Source organism: Podarcis filfolensis, assembly GCF_964270895.1.
Source record: "Podarcis filfolensis genome assembly, chromosome: Z".
Lineage (NCBI taxonomy): Eukaryota > Metazoa > Chordata > Lepidosauria > Squamata > Lacertidae > Podarcis > Podarcis filfolensis.
Genome location: NC_139617.1, coordinates 20,376,751 through 20,400,822, shown reverse-complemented (window position 1 = coordinate 20,400,822; position 24,072 = coordinate 20,376,751). Strand labels below are relative to the sequence as shown.

At 41.4% G+C, this 24,072-nt stretch overlaps 1 protein-coding gene across 1 annotated transcript in view; it reads right to left on the bottom strand.

Moving 5' to 3' along the window:
• The window catches only part of CHM (CHM Rab escort protein), a 76,187-nt gene that overhangs the window by 37,084 nt on the left and 15,031 nt on the right, over positions 1-24,072 (bottom strand). Inside the window, exons 3-8 of the mRNA XM_083595967.1 lie at positions 18,489-18,561; positions 17,761-17,885; positions 13,686-14,088; positions 9,617-9,733; positions 7,576-7,696; positions 6,091-6,316 (exon numbers count right to left, since the gene is read on the bottom strand). Of these exons, the coding sequence (XP_083452093.1) occupies positions 6,091-6,316; positions 7,576-7,696; positions 9,617-9,733; positions 13,686-14,088; positions 17,761-17,885; positions 18,489-18,561 (1,065 nt within the window). The remainder of the gene's footprint in view (positions 1-6,090; positions 6,317-7,575; positions 7,697-9,616; positions 9,734-13,685; positions 14,089-17,760; positions 17,886-18,488; positions 18,562-24,072) is intronic.

Genomic DNA, 24,072 nt, shown 5'->3' with positions numbered 1-24,072 from the left:
AAGCCTAGGTCTGGGTAGAGAACTTTTTTGCACTGAGGACAACATTTTGTTGGGATAATCTGCTGGGGGCCCACATGCCAACTGCGGATGGGACCCAAAACAGAGGTGGGGAGGCAGTCCATTCCTCACGTCACCTACCCTCTCCTTCAGTGGGGCAACCCAACTCCCACAGAGAACAGGTTATGTAAATGAACATCTATTTATGGGTTTTTTATTTTGAAAGTAAGAACATGCAAGTGTTTATAGGTTTGCTGCTGCTGTATTTTACATATGCAAACCACCGTGATTTATTTTATGCAGTATAATAATAATAGGGGGGAAATAATGCATTTTGTATCCCACCATTGCCTCAAGGGGTATGCAACATTATATGTATTTTATCTTGCCCCACGCAGTGGCGGAGCAAGTTGATCGGACGCCTGGGATGGCATGCGTGCCCTGCTCCCAGGGGTGGGGCCAGCCAGGGCAGGATGCTCCGCGGGGCCTCTGAGGAGTCTGCCTGCCTCCTCCCACTAAGCCGCCCTACAGCATGGGGCAATATGGAGCCTGCGGGCGCCCAAGCCACCACATCACTCCCAGGAGAGATGTGTGGCTCGGATGCGCTGCAGGCCCCACAGTGAATGCTGCCCAGCATTTTGTAAACCCCCCCCCCAGTAGTGACACCCGGAGTGGCCCGTCCCCACTGCACCCCCCCTTCCTCCGTCCCTGGGCCCACTCTCATATTTATCCCCACAAACCAAGTCAAGAGCCAGTGTGGTGTAGTGGTTAGAGTGTTGGATTGCAACCAAAGAGACTTGGGTTCAAAAACCTTATCATCAGGTGACCCTGGGCTGCTCATTTTCTCTCAGCCCAATCTACCTCATGGGCTGTTTTGAGGATAGGTGGGGCAGAGACCATGTATGCTGCAGAGCTTCTTTGAGGAAGGGAGATATAAATGTTATAAATAAAAAGAAGCCGAGAAATAAGAGCCTGGAGCAAGGTCACCCTGGGAGCTTCAAAGCTGAATAAGGGTTTGAACCTCGCTCCCGCTGGTCCTAGTCCCTTAACCACATGGGCTCTCTTAATTATTGAACTTTATAGAAGGAATTTCAATGGAGATGCTCTAAACAGTGCAGTTAAGCCTCCTATAGCTTCAATGGGATTTGAGCTGCCCTGCATTCATTTCATGAGCACAAGCGTCATTGAAATCAATAGCACCAACTTCTGCATTTATCCAATATATTCAAAACAAGCATCCAGTTCAGCTCTGAGAGCTTCAACATCTGCAAGCCAGCAGCTATTTCTTAAATGCTAGAATTATTCCAAACAATGTTTTGCGAGAAGGATTTCACTGCTCAACATGAGATCGTGGAGTGCCACACTCACAAAGGACTTTGTATGCTTAGGAGGGCATGTTTCAACACAAAGGTTATTTTCAAATTAAAAGTCTTGTCCTGTCAAAACTTGAGAAATAATATGGGCAAGGACACAAAAGCATTCCATAGCTTTATTAACGACAGCGCTCACTGATCTGTGAATAACCCGAGAAGAAAAAAAAATGAAGATTATTGAGTTACTTTACCAATCTATCCATCCATCACTGGAGAACAGGGCTCAGAAGTGATGGATTATCTCACCTCACCGATGTTTGTCCCAAACTAAGGTTCTCTTCTCAAGGGAGGGGGGCACACCAGCCAACTCCAATCACACCCTGCTATCCACACCCTTATATCTGTCATCAATGCAAAACTAAGAATAGAAAATGCTGAAACCAAACAATTTCTTTTAACGATAAACATGCTGCTTAAAAAAAATGAAAAAGCAATGCAAAGTTCAGAAAGTAGCAAACATAGGAAACCACCTTATGCCATTGTAGACTATTTGTCCATCTAACCCAGTACTGACTACTCTGACTGGCAGCAGCTCTCCAGGCAGAGGTTATGTCCACCTGATCCTTTTAACGGTGCATGTGGGGGGCTGAACATGGGACCTTCTGCATGCCAAACATATTCATCTTATCAATGATCTATGACCATCCTTGACATCTTCCATGCACTTAAGCTTCAAACAAGATAGTCTGAGCTTTTTATTCCAAGCTATGAAGCCAGCTATCTCATCTATATTCATTCAAGCTTCTACCACCCAGGCCTACAGGTCTACTTCCTTTAAGATGAGAATGAGAGATAGAGCTGTGTGTCATCACCATACAGATAACATTTCAGCCTAGAAGTTTCATGCAGATGTTTAAAAAGCATGGGACACAAGGTAGGACCACATAATAACTGTTGGATGGAGAACTCAAATGTTTCTACTAAAAGCTTTAATGCTCAAATCACAACAATACATAAGCAAAACAGGTATCGAAGGCACAGCAGGTGCAAGACATGCCTAACAAGCTAAACATTGTTCCAGTTACAGATAGGTAGCCGTGTTGGTCTGCCATAGTCAAAACAAAAAAATTTTTTTCCTTCCAGTAGCACCTTAAAGACCAACTTCTCACCCCTTGCTTTTTCCTGTAAGACCTATTGCAGTCGTTAAGCGTCGTCAACAGGCTCATCACAGCTATCTGCCAACCACCCATTCCCACCACCCTTCTGAGTAATACCCCTCCCCACCTTCTCACTATATAGAAGGATCTGGCAACTTCTGTTTCAGTGTATCTGAAGAAGTGTGCATGCACACGAAAGCTCATACCAAGAACTAACTTAGTTGGTCTTTAAGGTGCTACTGGAAGGAAAAAAATTTTTTTGTTTAAGCTAAACATTGATCCAACAAGTCACACACACACACACACCCTTGGCTCCTATTATAAACTAGCAGGACAGGTACTGCTTCAGTGCAGCAAGTGGGACATTTCTTTGGACTGGGCAAGCAAACAGGAATGCCTTTGGGTGGACTAAACCTGAGTGGTCTCTTTGCAGTGGCATGGATCTCTCCAGGTCCTAAGCAATGGAGAAGGTGTCAGTGCCAGCTCAGTCAGACTGATCAGCAGGTGCCTCTTTGGGGACTGGAGGGTCATCCAGGTCATGGGCAAAGAGCAGTGCAAGGAGTGGCACTGGATCTGGAGGTGAGGCTGGCCCAGAGTGCCTGGGTGATGGCTTGCTGAATCTGCCTGTTGCTCTATCCTTGGGTGGTTCCATTGCAGCCAGTCCCAACCACCTGGCCCCTGGTCACCAACGGGCAACTCCTCCAACCTGTATTTGTTTTATTGATGATTTGTTAATTACAGAATATGATTTATGCTGTATTTGTGATGTTATTGTTATCTATTGTTTGTAAGCAGCTTCAGTATTCATTTGAATGGAAAGCAGCATAGCAATACAACCAACCAATCAAATCAAAACCATATATCACAGTAGACAGTACTGAAAGCTGCTGATAAATTCAGAAGAATTAACAGGCTCATTCTACCACTGTTGGTCTTCCATTACAAGTTGTTTACTATGGCAACAAACCATAGTTTGATTGAAAGGGAATTGCACTATCCAAGCAGACTTTGAAGCAGAGTTGCTACAATGCTCTTGAGCACCAGAATAGAACATTTAAAACTGGCTGGTAATTACCCAAGTTAGAAGGGGTCCAAAGCTGCTGTTTTGAACAAAAGCAAAAATGAAAGATTATGCACCCGTTATAAAGGATTGAAAGAGTTTTATTTCTGTGACCGAGCATATTTTCACATCATTCTATTAAGAAACCCTAGTCTGGATCCAAAGGTTCTCATCAAAACTCTTTCCAATGGAGGAAGGGAGCCTATGAATCCAACCCACTGATCTTACAAACATCCATTCATCAGAAAGTAATGGTATATTTGTAAAACCATGGATAAAAAGCAAAATCACAAATCCAGTTTCTATTGCATAAATCTCATTCTGATAAGCTCTGAAAACAAAAATGTGAACCTTGCATAAGGAAGTTACATTGTAGCATGAAAAAGAATCCCATTCACTTAGAGCAGTTTCAGAAATAAGGACCAATCTTATTCACTCAAGGGACTACCACAGTTCTAGTGAGCCTTGTAGAGTTTATGCAGAATTCATTCAGAATGGAAGGATATGACTTACAAATGTCTTTGAATCATTCACATAAATATGCATACCTGCCATTTATAACAGTAGCCTTGATGAGAACACACAGGGTAACTGACTGCAAGAAACGCTTAAGAGGGTTACATTAAAACAGAATATGAAGAGGTGGTTAGAAATCACAGGACAAGTGACACCTTATTCTGATAACCTGGCGATAAAAATTGTAGGGTATGATGTATAGGCAGAGATGTTACCACTTGGAAGACTGACTGAACACTAATCCTAGAAGTCTTAGAAATGCTGCTAAGAATTAGCAACAAAAGCTGGGGAAAAAGTTGGTCCTGTACATAAGAAACAGAATCATTACAAGTTGAGATCTTTAAGGAAGGAAGCGGCTACCTTCCAAGTTAATTGATCGTGCGCTAAGAGAGCATTTTAAACAAATATTTTTCATTTTTAATGCAAGGCAATTAACCTTCTTACCAGACGCAGCACCAACATCCTTAATCAGCTGCCAAGAGCCGATCACTGCTGCCAGTAGTGCCTGGGTCTCCCTTTTCTGGCCCTCCAATAAGTGCCAGGCAGCCACCATTGTGATTGCCTACCATGTCCCTGATGCTATGTCACTCTGGTGCACCATGGGCAATCAGAACCGCAGCAGCCTAGCATTCATTGTAGAAGCACAACTGCTGCCACCCTCCTGGTCCTCTAGTAGGCCTCACCTCACCTACCCTTCATGTCTGGAGGAAAGAAATAGGAGGAGGACAGGGGCTGGCTGGCTGGCTGCCTGCCTGCCTGCCTGCTGACATGAGAGATGCACCAGAGGACCCCCTTCAGCCTAGAGCTACTTGCCCTTCCTCCAAGGAGTTGCCAAATGGCAGTATAGCCTCTCAGCCACTGGAACCTACTTAGTTAAAAAGCAGCTCCATATACTCAGGATCCATATAGCACAACGATGTCTATATTGGCTGGCAGAACCACTTCAGGCTTTCAGACAAGTCTTTTCCAGCCCTACATGCAGATGCTGGGACTTTGGGCATGCAAAGCTGATGCTCTACCTCTGAGTGCACCGCTTTCCCAAAGCACCCTTTAAAATAGGTTAGGCCAGTGATTCTCAAACTTTTCCTCTGGACCACTTGAAAGCTGCCATGGGTCTTGACACACCACTTAAAAACACACACACCTTTTGTTGTTATGCAAATCAATGAACTTACATAAGTCATATCTTAAATGATTGTAGTCTTGCTGTTCTAATGCAATGGATATGTGTCTGGTTTTGTAGGCAGCATTTGGTGAAGTTTATCTCCATCAGCAGGAAAAAAAACCAACCAAATTCAGAGCAAGGTGTGGGTATTTTCAGCTTTTCCTCAACCTTTCTATGAGCCACCTGAGGGCAGCTCAAGGACTGCTAGTGGACCACGGGGCACAGTTTGAGAACCTCTGGACACAAACAGGAATTTCACAAAGGCTACCCATTGACTGTAAGAAACAAGTATCACACATCAAAACATAAGGCTGTCATTCCTGCACCACATAGCAACTTTCTATATTTATGGAGAACCTTCAAAAAGCATCTTTGAGGCTTGATGGGAGAGAGGTAGGAAAAGAAAATTTTACTGGCAGGAAAGGAAAACACATAGATGGTGGCTGCAAACTGAATTGAGAGACACAAGATGACTTGCAACACCACATTTAACTGCTCCCAAGGGACAGCTCCAAATTAAAGTTTCATATTTTAAAGCTCCAGTTAATGAATTAATAATAGAAAACAATGTACTAGAGCTTTAGGGATTGGATCAGTCCACAGGGGTGCGGGTGTCCCTCATAGGCTATTGTGATGGGGGGGGAGGGGAGGAGCCACAAGCTTAATATACTGTTGCCATCTCAGTTCTTCCACATGATTCACAGCTAAAAAAAGGAAGCCCTAAGGAAGCGTTGAATTCTTAAAAGGCTTTATTTTCCACGCACAAACATGTAAACACAGGGAAATGAAAACAGCTAAGTGTCTAAAAGGAATTAAATCAGATTAGTTAGTATTCCCAACTGAATGGCTTTAAAAAAAGAAAAGAAATAAAACGTTGCTTACCGGCAAAAGCACTGTGGGATCTCTCCTTGGCCATACAAAGGAAACAAGAAGGGAGTGTTTCCGTAGCGCCCAAGGCACTGGAGGAACTTCTGAGTCGCCTTCAGGCCATCTATGGTGTAGCAGTCAGCCTCCGAGACCATTGCAATGGAATGCAATATGAAATGCTGCAGATTGGGAGTCAACTTCTGGGTTTTTAAGTAGTCTGAGAATTTAGAGTCCTTGTGACCTGTTTTGGGGAATAAAAGAAAAGTCAAGCATTAGTCTTTCCAGATAATTATTTACAACTACAGCAACAAAACAACAAATACCAGCCAGTCAATCTACATACTACAATCACAAAAGGACTGTACTATGTCAGATACTGTGTTAGTCATCTTTTAGGCTTCAGGCATCTCTCCGAACTCTACCAGGCAACACTCAAACACTATGCCTAGGGACTGGTTTTGTGTTTTTCTTTATTGGTTACATTTGTTCCCCACTATTCCTCCAAGGAGTTCAAGGTCATACACACACTTCTTCTCCCCCTCTCCATTTTATCCTCCCAGCAACCCTGCAAGGTAGACTGAAAAACAGGGACTGGCTTAAAGTCACCCAGTGGGCTTCATGACTGAGTGGGGAATTGAAACTTGATCTCTCAGGTCTTAGTCTGACACTAACCATTACACCATACTGGCTCACACTGTTTTGGATACAACCCCTCCCTACCCGTTTTTTAAAGCACAACAAACCCATTTCTGCTGTTCTCTCTTGCCTCAAGAAACAAAATCATCGCTCACAGCTTTGGAACCACATGTACTGCCTGGATTAGAAATGCACTTAGACAGATGCTCTTAGCCCAGAGATGGAAGGAAGACAAAGGAATGGCAGACCAAACTGATGAACTGTGTGGAGATGGTGAAAATGACTGGGAAAATCAGAAACCAGGAAGACCAGAATTTCCACAAAGAATGGGGGAAATTTATAATTTACCTTGGAGACCACTGTAAATACTTGCACTCTTTAGCAGGATTTGAATAACACTTGTAGTGTAACAAGAACTAGGGATATATGGGATACTTAAAAACTGGAGTGACTTACAATATGCAGCTGAAAAAGCACTAGCGACGGAACCCATGGAAGGGTGGGGGAAAGCCCAGAGATTTGGGTAAATCTTTGTTTATTTACCTTTTTATTATAATTTTTAATATAAATTTTAATTTGTAAAACCAAATAAAAAATATTATAAAAGGGAGGGGGGAGAAATGCTCAGAGCTCCACATGCTCAAAGGCTTCAACATCAGCTCGAATGATCAGGAAGGTTACACACATGCCCCAGAGTGTCCCACAACAATAAAGTGAATGGAAAGCTTGTACACATGGGGCTTCCTTCAGCACATCAGAGGTAATAGCATCTTGTATAGCACCTGAGAACCAAAAGGTGCAGACATTTAAAGATCAAATGAAAATGCCCAGTGAGATTCTCCTGTTCAACAAATAGGTACAAACCTTGATATTCATCAGGGTGCTGCTCATAATCCAGACAAAATGTAAGAAATTTCATCAGCATTCTTTTTTCCACCATGGTCAACTGTTTGCTGTTGAAGACGTCAGCTCTAGAACATGGAACCTGAAATATAATTTGGAGGTTCATTTTCCACCATTCCAAACACAGTCAGGGCCAGGAAATGATCTGTGTCACAGAACTGGAGAAATCTGCAATTTTTTTTAAACCATTATCTTTTAGTATTAATTTAAAAACAGGATTTTTCTGTGTGAAAAATGTAATCTCTTGCAAACACCATAGTCAGATAACTCAACCATGCTTAAGAGGAGGTCTGGAGTGGGCTGTGGGATTCTGCACTCTCTTCCTTGGTCCCATGCCTCGCAGGCACAAATTACCTCCTGCCCTCTCAGAACCATGGCTTGTTCCTCAAAATTTAAATGCTGATTAAGAGGGAACCTTGGTTTAATATTAATCATGGTTACATAGGGAGAGGGAAGGGATCCCACAGCCGAATTGCTTAGCCATGGTAAAGAAGAATGGGGACATTACATTTACGCCTGCCTTATGAGTCACGCCTTCTAACAGTCATTATACACAGGCGTAGTCAATTCAGAGTATTCTGAAGATTATTAGCATGGATCACAACCTACCTTCCTTCCAGAGGGAAACTGCCTGATTTTATGAATTAAAAAAAGTGCTATTTCAACAAGTTTAAGGATTGTCTTTTGAGCAATCACTCAACTTTTGAGAAATCTCTTGCAGCTCTTTCCTAGTCCTATAAACTTGTGTTCAGATCAATGCAAACTTCCTGTCTTTTCTGCCCAAGGGCACCATGATGTCTGCAAAAACTCATGTTTGCTGCCTCTTAGACTTCTCTTCTCCCATATAATAAGCCATTAATATGCTATTCTTCTAGACAAACACTTGATGTTGGTTCATGTGATGGTCTTTCATTTTAAACAACCTTTAATGCTGGGCAATTATGTCCTTCAAGGACACAATTGTCCTCACAAAAACTATGATTTTGGTTTATATGATTTTCTGGTCAGCATCCTGTTGACTGCAGAGTTACATTAGAAGGCATTTCCTTTCTTAGTTCTGCTAATAAACTCTAGCACCTGCTTCCCAACTGAATGCAAATAATGAATTTGGAAAACTGCACTATTTGGAAATCTGTTGCTAATATTAGATTTATTATATCAACAGTCAACTGGTGAGAACGGAAGATTTGGAGCACCAATCAAATTAATTCTCTTTTTCCAATTCCTTAACATACTCCCAAACCTCAGGTACATGTGCTCCCTCCTCTAGCCTTCTCCACTCCAGTTCCCTTCCCAACTCCTTTTGCTGGGCAAACCATTATTATCTGAATTGGTAAACTTTTAGTTTGCACTTGCCCTCCAAACCAGAACTACAAGGCCATTTAAATCCATAGCTTCCAACTATTGAATGTACAAGGGGAAGAGAGAGGGTAGAGGGGAAACAGTGTATGAGAGCTTGAAACTTTGATCCCAGGCCTGCATCAGCAGTTGGTATCACTAGGAATGTGCCAAAGCCCATGCTTCTACTGAGGGCACGCTGCCAACCCCAGGTGCCTCCTGGCTCCACTTCTCTCTCTTCCTTACTGCCACTGGGCATGCAAGCAGAGATAAGAGGGAGGAATGTGGATACAGCATGGACCTTCACTTGACTTGTACACTTCCTCTGGGAAGTTGTGAAGATTGGGACCAGAGGGAGAAAGCAAGTGAGTGGGTAGCAGTGACAGTGGTGAGGAGTAGATGGGCCCATTCAGAAAGGGGGTCCCAATGACAGCAACTTACTCAAGACACTTCAAAACATGCAGCTGTTCCTGCTTAGACGAGCCAGATCAGGGTCTAGTCATTATATCCAAACCAATCCAAGAATGAAAGAACGTACAGTATAGCAGAGAAAGTGGTAGATTGAAAGGAATTATAGCTACATAAAAACTTATGTTAGTCAAATTTGCACTTTCAAATGAATTGCAAGCTCAGCTTTTGCAGTTAGGTCCATTTCAGTACCTACCTGTTCCACTCTGCCTTCTCGAAATGCAAGAATCCGGGTGACATTTTTGAACTCAGCATAGCGACTAACATTTGACTTAATTAGGAGGTCAATCAACAATCCTCGGGAGTACAGTAACTGCACAAAAGAAAGCATATATATATATTTGAAGACAATCTTAATTTTAATTTTTTTCTTTCTAGCATTGTTGAAGAGGAACACACTGACAAGGCTCCACATTTTTGCAAATTAAAAGTGTCATTTATAAGATAACAGTGGGAGTACTACTTCTGTATCTTAAGCCTTTGAGTAACAGTAGTAAATGCTGCCAGAGCTATAGCCAAAGTGGGACAAGTGAAAAACAAGAGGTAAATGCCAGCATGCTTGGGGGAGCCTTGAGATTTCCCCCTTTATTCTTGAAAAAGTAGAAGGAGCAAACCGCCACTACCCTGCAAAAACAAAATAAAACTGCCCAATGAGAATGAAACAACCACCTAATGCAGCTGTAAAAGAGTACAAGGAGGAGGAGATGAAATGCCCTGCTTTAAGAGAATGGTTGGCTGGAACAGCAGCATCGCTTTCAGGATGGAGGATACAACAACATTTTGTTGCAGTTGGAATTTGTCTATATACTAATACTATATACTACAAAAGTTCCAGGTTCAGTGTGGATGTGAAGCTATTAGCAGGGTCATTCCTACTTGGTTCAGGACTTAAATTAAAAGGCACATACTCTTCCAGATTTGGTGGAGGGGAATAAGGATGCTCCCCTACACTCCATAACTCCATGGGCAATAACTGCTGCATATTTGACTTTACCTTACTGAAAAGTTCACTCCTATGCTCACTTGAAGCAAAGCCAGAGGCTTTAAGGTGAAGAAAAGTTGGAGAATAAAGGTAAAGTGCGAAGAGTTGAAACCTGGAAGGGCTGCTTCTGATTTTTCTCTGAGTGCCCGAGTAAGTGGGAGAATCATGCTTTTCAAATTTCCAGGCCATACCTGAAGAGGGAGGGGAGAATCTACTACAGACTAAATCCAGGAGGAGGAGGAGGAGACACATAATTCACACATTCTCTCACACATAGTTTCTGGCTGCTTTGACTGTTGTCCAGAAGCAGAGAGAGAGAGATGAAGGATAGGTTCTTGCTGAAATAGTCAAGAGAAAAACTTTGGGGAAGTCAGAGAAGAGGCACAAATCCTTTCATGCAATCTTGGCAGAAGAAGTCATCTACATCAAGGATAGTCATCATGAATTCTCATCATCCTTGATCCCCAGCCATGCTGGCTAGGAATGATGCAAATTGTGATCTAACGGGTGAAGGGTACCACGGTGGCTATACTTGCTTTATATAGTGAGTTACTGGGTATCCAGACCCGCAACACACGAACTAGGGTCCAAATGGTTTACTCCCACCAATATGTGAGTTTCAAGCACTTTCAGGGGTGCAGTATTTACTTTGGGCTGCCTCATGGGGCGCTGCTTCAAAAGGCCACCTTAATCTGCAGAGGAAGGGCAGTTTTGCGGTGAGCTAAAGAGCCTCTGTGCATGAACAAAACAGTAAATGCAAAGAATGTGATCCCAGCCAAGGAACTGAAAAGAGCAGAAGAAAGGATGCAGTCAGGCTGCAAGCCATCTGGTAATCAGAAATAAAGGGAGGCAGCAACCAATGCCAGTTTGGTCTACCTGGAGGTGAGGACAATGGAAGAGGAAGAGCACTCGAGACCCAATATCCTTTCAAAAGAAGTGACATATTTATTGTTAGGTTCCCTGAAGTCAGAACCAAAGAGGATACAATATGCTTCTGAATACCAGTTCCTAGAATTGCCAGAATGGAGAGTACCCATAGGCATTTGGTTGGCCTCAGTGAGAAGATGTTGAACTAGATGGGGATTTGGCCTGATTCACCAGGGCTTTTCCTATACAGGATTCTTATCCTTAGGAACTAAACTTCCTGGAACACAGGGTGCTTCCAACCAATCTGTTTATAGAGCATTCATCCTGATTTATTTGCAGGGAGATCAGATGACATTGGCTATTTAATGAGCATTCATTTCAAATTATTTGCGTGGAGGTTAGGTGGAGCTGCATTAAAGCAAGTGTAATCCCAGGGCATTTTGTTTTCACTTTCCTTATAGCATAAAATCTGATTATTTGGGGAAGTAGGTATGTTGCCCAAGAGTGTGAAATCAACTGAACAATCTGAATTTTGCCAGGATGCAACTGAATCACACCCCAAAATACTGACAGTCAGAAAGCGCCCTAGGTCTGATAAATAAAAATAGAGAATCTTATGGGAGTTCTCCAAAAGCTATCCATGCCATCAAGAAATAGCTGGAGATCTTCTTCCCATTTCCACTGCATAACATACTTGCCAGTTTTTGGAGGTTTTAAACTTATACATTCTGGTTGCATTTAGACAATGCATTAGCTTTTATTGACCTGTACAAAACCTCTTTGGCTCCTCCCTTTGTGCAAGCAAGGAAAACAAACTAAGAGGTTGCAATGTGTCCTGTTAAGTGTCAATTGGTAACTATGGTTAATGGCTTCCAAACCAGCCAGGTTTTGAAAACCAACTTCCTTACACTTATCCGTTTGCGGGTGATGGGAAGCTCTAGTTAATGGTGGCTTCCTGGTTTGTTCCCCTGGTTGTGCTAAGTGGGTGGGTGGGCAAGTAAAGTGATTCCATGCAGGTTCATGAAGCTCATGCCATTATTTCCATGCATTCTTTATACATTTTCTCTCCCTCAATTTCCATCTTTTTGAGGCTTAAACTACTGTCCTCATTTCCTCAATATCCCAGCAAGCAGTGTGCTCACAACGGTTACAAGTTAAAACCATAAAACTTAATCTTCTAATACCTTTGCTCACTTTATATAAGCTAAAAATTTATTACACATTCTGGGAAGGACATGAATGTAAAAAACCACAGCGCAAGATGGATGACTTAACTTTTAAAAAAAGAAGAAGCAATGCTCCACTGAAGAAAGTTACTTATGCAATGCCATCACTCTCAAAGTCTCGAGGAGAGAACTTTGTAAGGCCTAGCAAGAGATGTGGGAGGCTGGTTGCCTGATTAGAACGAAATCCAAAGGAAGCTCACAGGGGCACGATAGGGCAAAACAGGCCAGAGTTGCAGAATCTACGAGAGCTCTGACTGAGTGACTTAATTTGCCAGCAAACAGTTACAAGAGGTGGAATGTGGGGGACATAGGAAGCTGCCTTATACCAGCTCAGACCATTGGTACATCTAGCTCAGTATTGTCTGGAATGGGCAGCAGTGGTTCTCCAGGCTTTTAAGCAGAGGGCTTTTCCAGCCCTACCGGGCGATGCTGAGGAATGAACTTGGGACTTTCTCCTACCATGCAAAGCAGATGCTCTACCACTGAGCTATAGGGGCAGTGGGGGGACTGTTTGGGAAACTCAAATCCAATGTCATCTGGAAGCCACAGACCTAGTTTTGGGACTCTTTGGACCCTGTCTCTGTTTAGCACTGCCACAAGTACTATGTCTGCAACTTCACATGACTTCATAAGGCAAAAGTAATGACTATAATTAAGCATGAGTACCAAATCATAACATTTGGTTCTCCCCAATGGTTCATCCTGCAATAATATTTCTCGCAGCAAGGTAGAAGAGAGTTAGAATAGTACGACAGCACAGTAGAAGCTGTTTTTTGTTTTCTGGAATTACTGTTTCTTAAAAAGCACATAGCTTTCAGAGAACATGTAGTACAGTTCTCCCTACAAAAACCCAAATCCCTGATCAGCAGACCAACATTCCTAAAGTAAAAGGTGCAAGAAGTGTCTTGTTTTGAGACCCAATATGTTTGTTCTATCCCAAAAGCAAAGCGTGCTTTTAGCAGATACTTTAGCTTTCGTTCATTTTTTTTTAAGAGAGCATATGTGTCTATTTAAAACCCCCACAAAATGTTATTTTATAAAGTGACCTATGTTTTTTAGAGCAGAATACTAGGTCCCAGTATCATCATAATTATCTTGCATTGCCTGTGAAGTTTCCAAAGGAATATTTTCAATGAAGCAAACATAGGGTGCAGGGTTAATAAAGAAAACATAGGCAATGAGTTCCCTACCTTAGAAATTAAATCAATATTAAATCGTCTTCCTTCTTTAACAATTTGGGAATAAGTAATTTTCCTTGGTTCAGCTGCAGCTTCCACTATTGATGCAGCTTCGTTATTTTCCACTTCCTGTACTGATTGACCGGGCGTTACATTGTCACAGGGTTTCTCCCCCAGAGAGGTCACTTCAACAGCTTCGTGGTCAGCTGTACATTCCGGTTCACTTCCTGCAGCACTGTCAGGCAATGTTTCCTCATCTTTGGTCCCCGATGGCCGATCCTCCAAAGGAAAGCACTTTTCCTCAGCCTCTGGGGTGCCAGAGACTTCCTCTATAACCTCACTAGAAGCAGAAGCAACAGAGGCAGGGGCCTTCGGAAGTGCACCAGCTTCTTCCACATCTTCAGCTAGATCCTGACTGATTTTTCAAGGGGAGAAAGAGGGAGAGAACAGATGAAAATCAGTCCCCAAAGCTATCTTGCAACTTTCTGGGTACAACAGCTATTTCAACCAACTGATCGAAACATTATAAGAGCCATGTCTGCTTTGCCTAGTCAACACAGATACACAAGACAAGACATACCATCTCCTCTATTTCTAACATTCAGAGTGCGAGTGTCATTGCTTATGTTACCGAAACAGCACAACCGATTAAGATAGTGGTAGCAATCAGTTTGGAGAAAGCCCCCAGCAGTATGAAAAATAGACCCACTAGGATAAAACATGCTCATTGGCTAAAGGATACTGACTGTTGTTGGGCAGAAGGGACAGAAGACGACAGTGATGGTGTAATGGAGCAAAGCGGCTGGAGTTCTGAATAGCAGCATTCCACAATGCAATATTTTGTTACAAGTCCCAAATAACAGTGTGAACAGGGTGCATGTGCACAGGTCTCACCCCCAGCCACTGATTGGTTGAACTGCTGTGATGTAATAGAATGTTCACAAAGGGCTCAGTGGGGAGGTGCCAGCAACAAAATGTTAACAAATACAATACAGCTTTGCTGAGGGAAGTGAACGACCAGCTTGGATGGAAGAATATCACGCCACAGGGACTGTGGATAGAAGGAGCTGTGCATCATGGATTGTGCGCAAAGCCATAATTAAAAGTGGCTTATGTGTACATGCGTGCACACACACATATGGAAACAAAATCTTCATCTTTATTACCGATCCACCCATGGCCTTTAATGAAACATAATGAAGGTATGCTTTAAATCTTACTGCTGTGACCATTAATCTTGTGGCTGCCTATCATGATAAAGGTAAGGAGGTCAAAAGAGCAAGGTCAGCAGATGCAACAAGTCTTTGGCATCCTCCTTTCTTCCTTAATGGCAAAATCCTTAACATTCTCCTTCTAAGGCCACACTCCACATTTCAAGCTCATTTTCCTTTTTAATCTTCAACTTCAATGAAGTCTACCTCAGCAACTAGCACTTTTGAACTTGGGATTTCAGTTTAGGCTACCAGCAGAGATGAATCAAATCAGTGTCATTATTAGTGGGGGGCGGGAGAGGAAGAGTTCAGCAACCATTTTGCATTATCTTTTTATCTCAACCACTTAGCCATTAATCCTCCAAGTAAATGTTTTAAGCCTAGCCGTCAACAAATGAACTGCAATCTGAAAGGTGATCTGAAATGATACAGCAGTAAAACTTCAGTACTTATCAATAAAAGGCAGAGTTTCCCCAGTTGCCAGAGGTAAAAGCTATTTAATTTTTTAGGTCTTCTTATGTCTATCTCTGATCTAATTAGCAGCCACACTAGTTTTTTTTGCAAGAGAAGCCCCCGAGTGAGCTGGGCCGAAATAAAACTCATCACATCCCTCGGCCCAGGTCAGCTTTATGGGCTTCACCTAAATGTATTATTTCAGAAATATTGTTGCCAGTAACAATGTATTTTCAACTCAGGGCTGAGGGGTTAGGCTACAAGCGACAGGCAGGGTTTTTGTCATATATATTTTTAACACAGCTGCAGGGATAGGGGTGGGCTGCAAACTGAATTGGGAAAACAATACTAGGTGAGAAATATTTTTATCCTCTCTACATTTTCCACGATTAAAATCATTCCTCCCCTGAAAGCTGCCATTGGCCCTAAGAGGGGAGGGGCAAGGGGAGGAAAAGGAAGAGACAGAGGCTGTTCTCAGAACGCCTCCCTGGCTTCTTTGGAGTTTATCCTCAAAACTTACAGTTTCCAGGAAGCCTATGGAACAACCTCCTACTCCCAACTACAGATATGGGAGTTTGGTTCTCATTTTAATGCAAACTGACCGAATTCTCACTTTCTAAAACAATATGTGAACACAGCTACATTCAGAAGTACATTAGCTGCAGCTTTTAAACGTGCTAACAGTGTGACTATTCAAGGATTCCCAGCAACCTTATGACAACAACCAAAATATTTTTGTATAAAACTTAATTCTTCAACAGAACTGTGGCTATAAAAACCGGGCTCGGGGGGGGCGGGAGAGACACCCAAGTTTAAATCTTATGTGCAGATGGAGGTTTGTTTGTTTGTTTGTTTAAACCTGTAATACTAATTCACAAGGATACATGTGCAGCACAAATTGTGGTGTAAATTCTGAACATTATCTAGTGTCATTCATTAATTAATGGTACTAACAAAAGAATCTCTCAAAGCCAACGTGTCTTATTAATGCCTCGTAACAGCCACCCCTTCCGATAGGTCAAAAGAAAAATTGCCAACCAGCTGGTTAATTTATGCAGCACAGGTGTTCACTATTTATTTTTCAACCATTTGCCTTTTTTTCAATACCGCTTGTTGCGGAGATGGTTTTCTTCCACTTTGATGGATGCACTTTGTTCTGTGGCCATTCATTTCGGCTTTGTGCACTATATTACCACTGCAGCCCAGCTGTTTTTATTCTTTCAAAATAAATGTTTAATGGCAACTTCATAGGAGTTCAGGGAAATTAAGCAACAATGGCAACCGTCAGAACTGCTGTGATCAGCTCTCTCTCTCGAACATTAAGTTATTAAAAGGAAGAGGGTTTTTTATTTCCAATTTTAATTTTTTAGATACATAACATAAAATCAAATAACACTTATTCAAGACAAAGAGCCTGTTCTGATGTAACAGGCAAACTGTCTTCAGTGCTGGTCTGCATGCCTTGGATATGGTTTGCTTCAACCAGGAAGTGAGTGAATTGGTTCACATGTAACACTAAGCCAAACCATTTTTTAGCATGGATGCACAAGGGTTCCCACAGAGGAATTGTGCTCTTCCTCTGGCCTTCTTGCAGGTGTGCTGCCATGAGCTATGCTACAGTTTGGTTAAGTGCATTATCCAAACTCAATGTATGCCTCCAGGAAAAACCCACAAACTATAAACCCAAGAATACACCTTGGTTCTAGCTTGTGGTTTACCAGAAGCAAGACACTCTGTCAGCCAAATTCTGGACACAATACGAAGCCAAACAACGAGTCTAAAGAATTTACAGGATTTCACTGTTCACTTCTGAGTCCAGTTCAAGGTGTTTCAGATCCAAATACCTGAAGGATCTCCTCTCCCTATCAAAGCCTGCCTGTACTTTGAGATCTTCTGGGGAGGCTCTTTTCCACACTCCACTACTGAAGGAAGCTTGTCAAGCAGTGGAATGAGACAGCCTTATCTATAGCGATGCCCCAAATACAGAATGCCCTACACTCACAAACATGCCAGATACAGAAATTGCCCTCATTCCGACACCAGGTTAAAGCTTCTTTGTTTGCCCAGGAATTGTAAGCTGATATTGTTTAGCCTGCAATTACATTTTTAGCTGTTTCTTTTTAACGGTGTGTTTTATTGTTGGACATTTTATGATTTTATTTATGTTCTGCAACCCACTTTGGTATCTGTATAGATGAAGGATATGCTACAACTATTCTAAATAAAATAAAACAAACTGCTTGTGGCATCTCTGAAGCCAGCTGTGGCCACAGCAGTGAGCCCCAAACCTTCCTTTATCGGGTCTAAGTTGGGGGAGCAGGTTTCACCATGGAGGAGCAAGCTCACACAGCTGGCCCATTGGCTTCCCTGTTCAAAATGTGCCTCCACATACACCATTTATGTGCAGGACAGGAAGCACTCACCTGGCATAGCAGAAATCTTCAACATGCTGAATGGTTTGGTCTGCCTTGTTCAGAGGAATACCTTCTTCGTTTTCAAGGATCAGTTCTTCCCAGCGGGTGTTTCCCTCACAGGGGTCAGCCGTTTTCTTTCAAGAATATGCAAAAAAGAACAGAAGTGTTTCATTAAACTTTTTAAAAAAATGAGTAAATGATGTTTTGGCTTTATTTAAATGTTAAGAAGTTGGAGAAATAAATATTTAATTCACTTTCTTTAGCAGTGTGAGGAGTAGGGGTTATACCAGACCCTTGCTATATACTGAATTTTTCCTGTCTATGTATCCTGCATATGTGTGTGTGGTTATGAAACGAGAGTTCAAAGTAAACTGATTGGGAAGGTTCCTATGTTCATACTGTAGTTTAAAAAAGAAGCTGCAGAGGACTGTAAATGAGATTCTGGGCAGCAATAGAATCTTAACACCAAAATGTTTATTGAAATATCTGAAAGGCACAATAAACAAGGAAAACATAGAAGTTGCAACAGCAATGATTACTGCAGCCAGACTAGTCACAGCAAGAAATTGGAAATCAGATATAGCAGGTGACATTTTGTAAGGATATAAAAACATATGGGGTATAGCATGGTTGATAAAACCTACATATTCTAAAATAGATATTGAATGATTTTTTCCCCTGAAGTTTTTAACCAAAAGGCTGAATATTTAGCACGATACAAAATCACTACTGCTTACCTGGTTCTCTTTTATCCAAGACAATAATCCAGAGAAACTAAAACTTGCCCAGTTTCCTCCATAGTATTGTCTTCTATTGTGGAGATGGGGGAGGGGAAGGGGGAGAGAAAAGAAAAAAAGAATAGCTAATGGAGTAAGCTTTCATTTTTGCAAAGATTCTATTGCAATTATTTAAACATAATTTACAAACTACTTAGTATTTTTTAAAAAAAACCTCTTTGCAGTGAACAACAGAAAAAAATGAGTATCATTAAAGCAAATATACAATGCAGAGTCAGTAAAAGTAGTAGTATAAAAGCACATAAAAACAGGAAATAAACACAGGGTCTGATCTTATGGTTCACAGGCAAAATGAAGTAAGTTCTGCTACCGAAAAGGCTTCCATGTGTATACAGGAACAGAAGAGGTTAAAAGAAAAGCAAAAACACACCATAGCAATCCCAAATAAGCAAAGTTTACAGTTTCTACTTAATATACATGTAACATTGGTAGAGTTTTGGGCTGGATGTTTTTTGAGTGTGGGGGTGACTTTTTGTTTCTGCTTTTAATAAAACCCATAGACTCTGAAAATACATTTGCATTTTTCCACCTTAAAAATGATGCCCCCCCAAAAAAGAGAGTCAATTGTAGAACAAAAGAATAAGATATGATATTCCTAGCACTTCTGTGCATAGCCACTGTCAAGTGCCTCTGCATCATTCAAGAACAGCAGCACCATCAAAGGCTGCTCTTTAGTTGAGAAAATAGAAGGGCCAGGTTTTCTTCCAACTCTTAATTTAGTTTCTGTCATTAGCATATACCTAATCTGCAGAAGGCTGAAAGCCCCTGGTCATCTGGAGGGAAAGGGCCACTACAGAAAAATATGGGCACTGTGGCTTCTAAATTTTCAACAGAGCCTCTTGAAGCAACTCAGACTAGGTTGGCTACAAACAGCTTTTTTGTCCCCATTTAACAATAAAAAAGCAGGTTGCACGAAGAAATGTTGAGTTATATGACCTGATAAAAGGATTCAAATTAAGTGTGCATTTGTGTGCTGTGCAAAATGTACACAGCTTGCCACAGAGAAGCACAAGGAGTTACAGAGGGCACTAAAGGGTTACCCCAATCCAACTCACAGGAAATCCCACTTAGCATATGCATGCACATATTTAAAGTACATTTAGTGCACATGGCCTCCCCCCAAAATCATGGGAACTATCCTTTAAGGGAGCTGAGAACTGTGGCTCTGTGAAGGGTAAACCACAGTTCCCTGGATTATTTGGGGAAAGAGAAGAGGGAAGCATGCAAGCCCAAATCTTGTTCATGCTTGCTTCTATAATGTGAACCATGGTTTAGTGTTACACCTGAAGCACGTTTCTGTCTGACAGAGACAGGAGACCTTCATAACTGTGTGGTCAAAAGAACTGTGTCACTGATGCAAATTTAACAGTAGACTTGCAAGAAGGGGCAAGAACAATTCTTTTGTAAATGTCAATTAGGAAAGTTACACCTCTCAATGCTGTAATAGTCCTGGGAAAACAAATCAAAGCTGCTGATGCCTGAGAAGAAGTTGCTGTTGCTTTGTGATTTCTCCAGAGAGCGGCCTGCATTTGTCTCTCCCGTTTGATCTCTGGAGTGTGTGTGCATGTCTCCTGTCACCTTAATAAGCTGTCTCTTGTTACCGACCCAGTCAAATTGATTTTAAGGCAAGAATGCAAAAGGACTTCTGGGCCTAATCCTAAATTTCAACTAATCACTTGGCTGAAGCACTTATTAGATAGGGATATAGGGAGCCTGTGGCCCTTCTGCTGTTGTTGGACTACAACTCCCATCAGTCCTGGTCACAGGCCATGCTGGCTGATGGGATTTGGAGTCCAACAAGATCTGAAGGGCAGATGATTGCCATCTCATCCCAAAATGGTATGAGGGCTAATCAGCTTCTTTGTACACCTCATATTTTTCTTTAAACTTTTTGTATCACTGAAAAAAAGAAAGAAACAATGAATTACTAATGTTTGATTGTTTTCACACATCAGCAGCAGAACTGGGTCAACTTTAGTGTAAAAGCAACCTGTTGGACCAGACCAATGGTCCAACAGTCTGTGGCCACTGAGGAAAAGATCAGGTGCTTCTGGCAAGCTCACCACCAACCTCCTCAGATTTTCCATACACACACATGAGGGAAGAGGAAATTTAAGGCCAAATGGAGGTTCCATGTAGCTGTCATAGTCAACAGATGCTGATAAATACTAGGAAGACAGATCTATCTAACCCCCTCTCCCCTTTAATGCCATCTAAGTGGCATTGAATGTGGCAGTGAAATAAGAATAAATGTGTGCCCAAAAAGCCATTTTGTGATTGCTTCTACTCAAAAAGGGCAAGATCAGAAATTTGGAACAGGATGAGTTTTTCTAGTATTTGGTCTACATGACCAACATATGGCTTTTGCGATGTAGATCAGGATGATCATACATCAGAGCTGATTTTATGGATTATCCCTGCCCAACAAATGAGAAGATAAAGTTTGAGCCTCCCACAAAGATAACTAGGTGGATTTGCATGGCATGGTGGCTATTCGGGTAAACACCCTCATATGTTACAACTGGTACACTAACACAACAATGAATTGAAAATTGCCTCCTTTAAAATATGAAATGACAAGGAAAAACTCCAGTAATGAGACCACAAATTCCTGGCTGAGATATCAAATACTAGCCCCAAACGAAATAGGTACCCCTTATTTAAGTACTACAAAGGATTCTAACATTCCCGAACAAAAGATGACCTCCAACAGACCTGACACATTGAGCTCAACATCAAATGAGACCAAAGAAATGGAAGTAGAGACCGAAAACAATCCTACGGTCCATAATAGTCCACCAACCACAGAAATCTCTCAGGAACAAGGAACAGCTAAGGAAGAAAATCAAGAAAGGGAGGAAATTCTAATTTCCCGCACTTTAAAAAAGAATCTAAAAGATCCACCATTATGTTCCCCACCGAAAGTAGTGACAAATGGCTGTATCGGCACAAGACAAAATTCCTCGCTGGACTCAATAACAGAATTAGAATGACTAAATGCTGTCAACCAGCCACCAACTCAAAAACGGATTCTACGCTTGCTGTCCTGGAATATTGCAGGGTGGGGAAACAAAGACGGAGACCCAGACCTAATGAACTTCTTTAAAGATTTTGAATTAATACTTCTACAAGAAACATGGTCAACTAGAGATATTAAAATCAATGGATTCTCCTCCTATACGAAACCCGCATTGAAAACAAACACGAAGGGCCGGCCGAAAGCAGGGTTCTGTTGTATGATCAAAGACAACTTAGGGTTTGAAATCAAGCAGCTAGAAAAATGCTTGCCACTTGCACAAGCCCTACTTTTAACCCAAAAAGAAGATACTTTGCTACTTGTAAATGTCTATATCCCTCCATCCAAAAACAACAGCAACAGTGAAAATTGGTCACAACTAACCTTTTATATAGAAAATTTGACCGCTAAATACCCAAATGCCTCATTGATAATAGCAGGTGATTTTAATGCCAGAGTGGGAACCAACAATGAACAACTATGTAGCAAACTAAATTGGAATACTGACAATGATATCGCACATGCCCTGAAAATAGGACGATTCTCCAGAGATAGGGTTGTAAACAACGAAGGCTTACGCCTACTTGAATTATGTAACAACTTTAATTTGCAGATTGTGAACGGTTCAACAAAAGGCGATAGAAGCGGGGAGTTTACATACTTCTCCCCCCGAGGATGCAGTGTCATCGACTATATTCTTGTCCCTTATAATATTATAAATTCGATCATGGACCTCAAAATCGGAACGCGTACTGAAAGCGACCACCAGCCATTATTGTTGTCTATTAACTTAAAGGATGAAACCAAAATAACCAAGCACAATATTATAGAACCCTCTCAATACAAACAAATGACCCAATTAAAATGGTCCCAGGAAATGAGTGCAGTAGTGGGGCAAAAACTTACAGCCAACCTGAGAAAACAAGTATTATCCAACTTAAAGACCACTAATTCCTACAGCGATATTCCGAAAATTTATAATGAAATCTTCCAAATGTTCGTAGAACTTAGTACTCCACCTAAAGTTTGGGTACTTAAACATAGCGCTAGCCCTTGGTTTGATGATGAATGTTTCCAGCTAAAAAGAAAACTGCGCCAAACATTTAAAAATAATCGCACTAAACTAGAGCCCTCTTATCTTGATGAAAAAAGAAAATATCATTACATTCTGGCCGAAAAGAAACAGAAATATGCAACCCAAAAATGGCTACAATTACTTGACTCAATTCAGAGCAAAAATAACAAAGCGTTCTGGAACCTAGTGTACGGAGGATTGAAAGCCGAAAATCAACTAACTCTACCACCAATTGCAGAATCCAAATGGTCCCAATATTTTACATCTGTATTTAACAATCTACACAGTGAACTTAAAGGAAATGAAACCACTAAAAATAAAATCAATAAACTCCAGGAGTGGCCAAGGGTAGAAGAAGAGGAAATTAGAGAGATAGTTAAAAATTTCAAATCGGGGAAATCTCCTGGGCCAGACGGTCTACCAATAGAATTATTTAAGACCTATATAGATTGGTGGGCAGAACCCTTAGCTCAATTGTTTACTCTCATAGATAAATATGGGATCATACCTGAGATATGGTTAAGATCAATAATTATCCCAATCTTTAAAAATGGCGACCCAAAAGAACCAAGGAATTATAGACCGATAAGCCTATTATCAGTGATAGGGAAAATCTACGCTAAGCACCTTTTATCTAAACTCCTTACCTGGATGAAAAATCTAAATTTACCAGGGAAAGAACAAATAGGTTTCTCCAAAGGTTGCTCTACATTAGACCACTGCCTTATACTTATGCATTTGGTTGAAAAATACAGATCTCAAAGGCAATCTAAGATATTTGCTGCTTTTGTAGATTTTCGTGGTGCATTTGACTCAATTGACCGCCCAAAGCTGTGGAGGAAACTCGCAGAATTAAAAATTGATCAGCGCTTATTGATCCTAATAAAAAATTTATACTCTTCCAATATCTGTCAAGTCAAACTTAACACCAAAGGTCACCTTTCATCAGACATCCCAAACTCGAAAGGGGTAAAACAAGGGTGTATTCTTGCCCCCTTCCTATTTAATTTATTTTTATCAGACTTGCCAGATCACCTTCAAAAAATAGAATCACATGCCCCTAAACTTAATCAGAAACCAGTTTCTCTGTTATTATACGCAGACGATGCTGTTCTACTATCATTAACGAGCTTGGGTCTGAAACGTCTTATATCTTCTCTGATCCTTTACTGCGAATGTAACAAGCTCTCTATAAATTACGAGAAGACAAAAATTTTGGTCTTCTCGAATGGTTGGAAATTAGAGAAATGGAAAATAAGAGGGCAGGAAATCCAACAAGTGAAAATCTATAGGTATCTGGGAATCTTATTCCAGAGCAATTTAGGGTGGGCAAATCATCGCACAAATGCCATAAAACAGGCAAAGTGCACCTCATCAGCAGTTACCCGTTTTTATTATCAGAAAGGCAATCAATTTATTCCTGCGGCCAATCA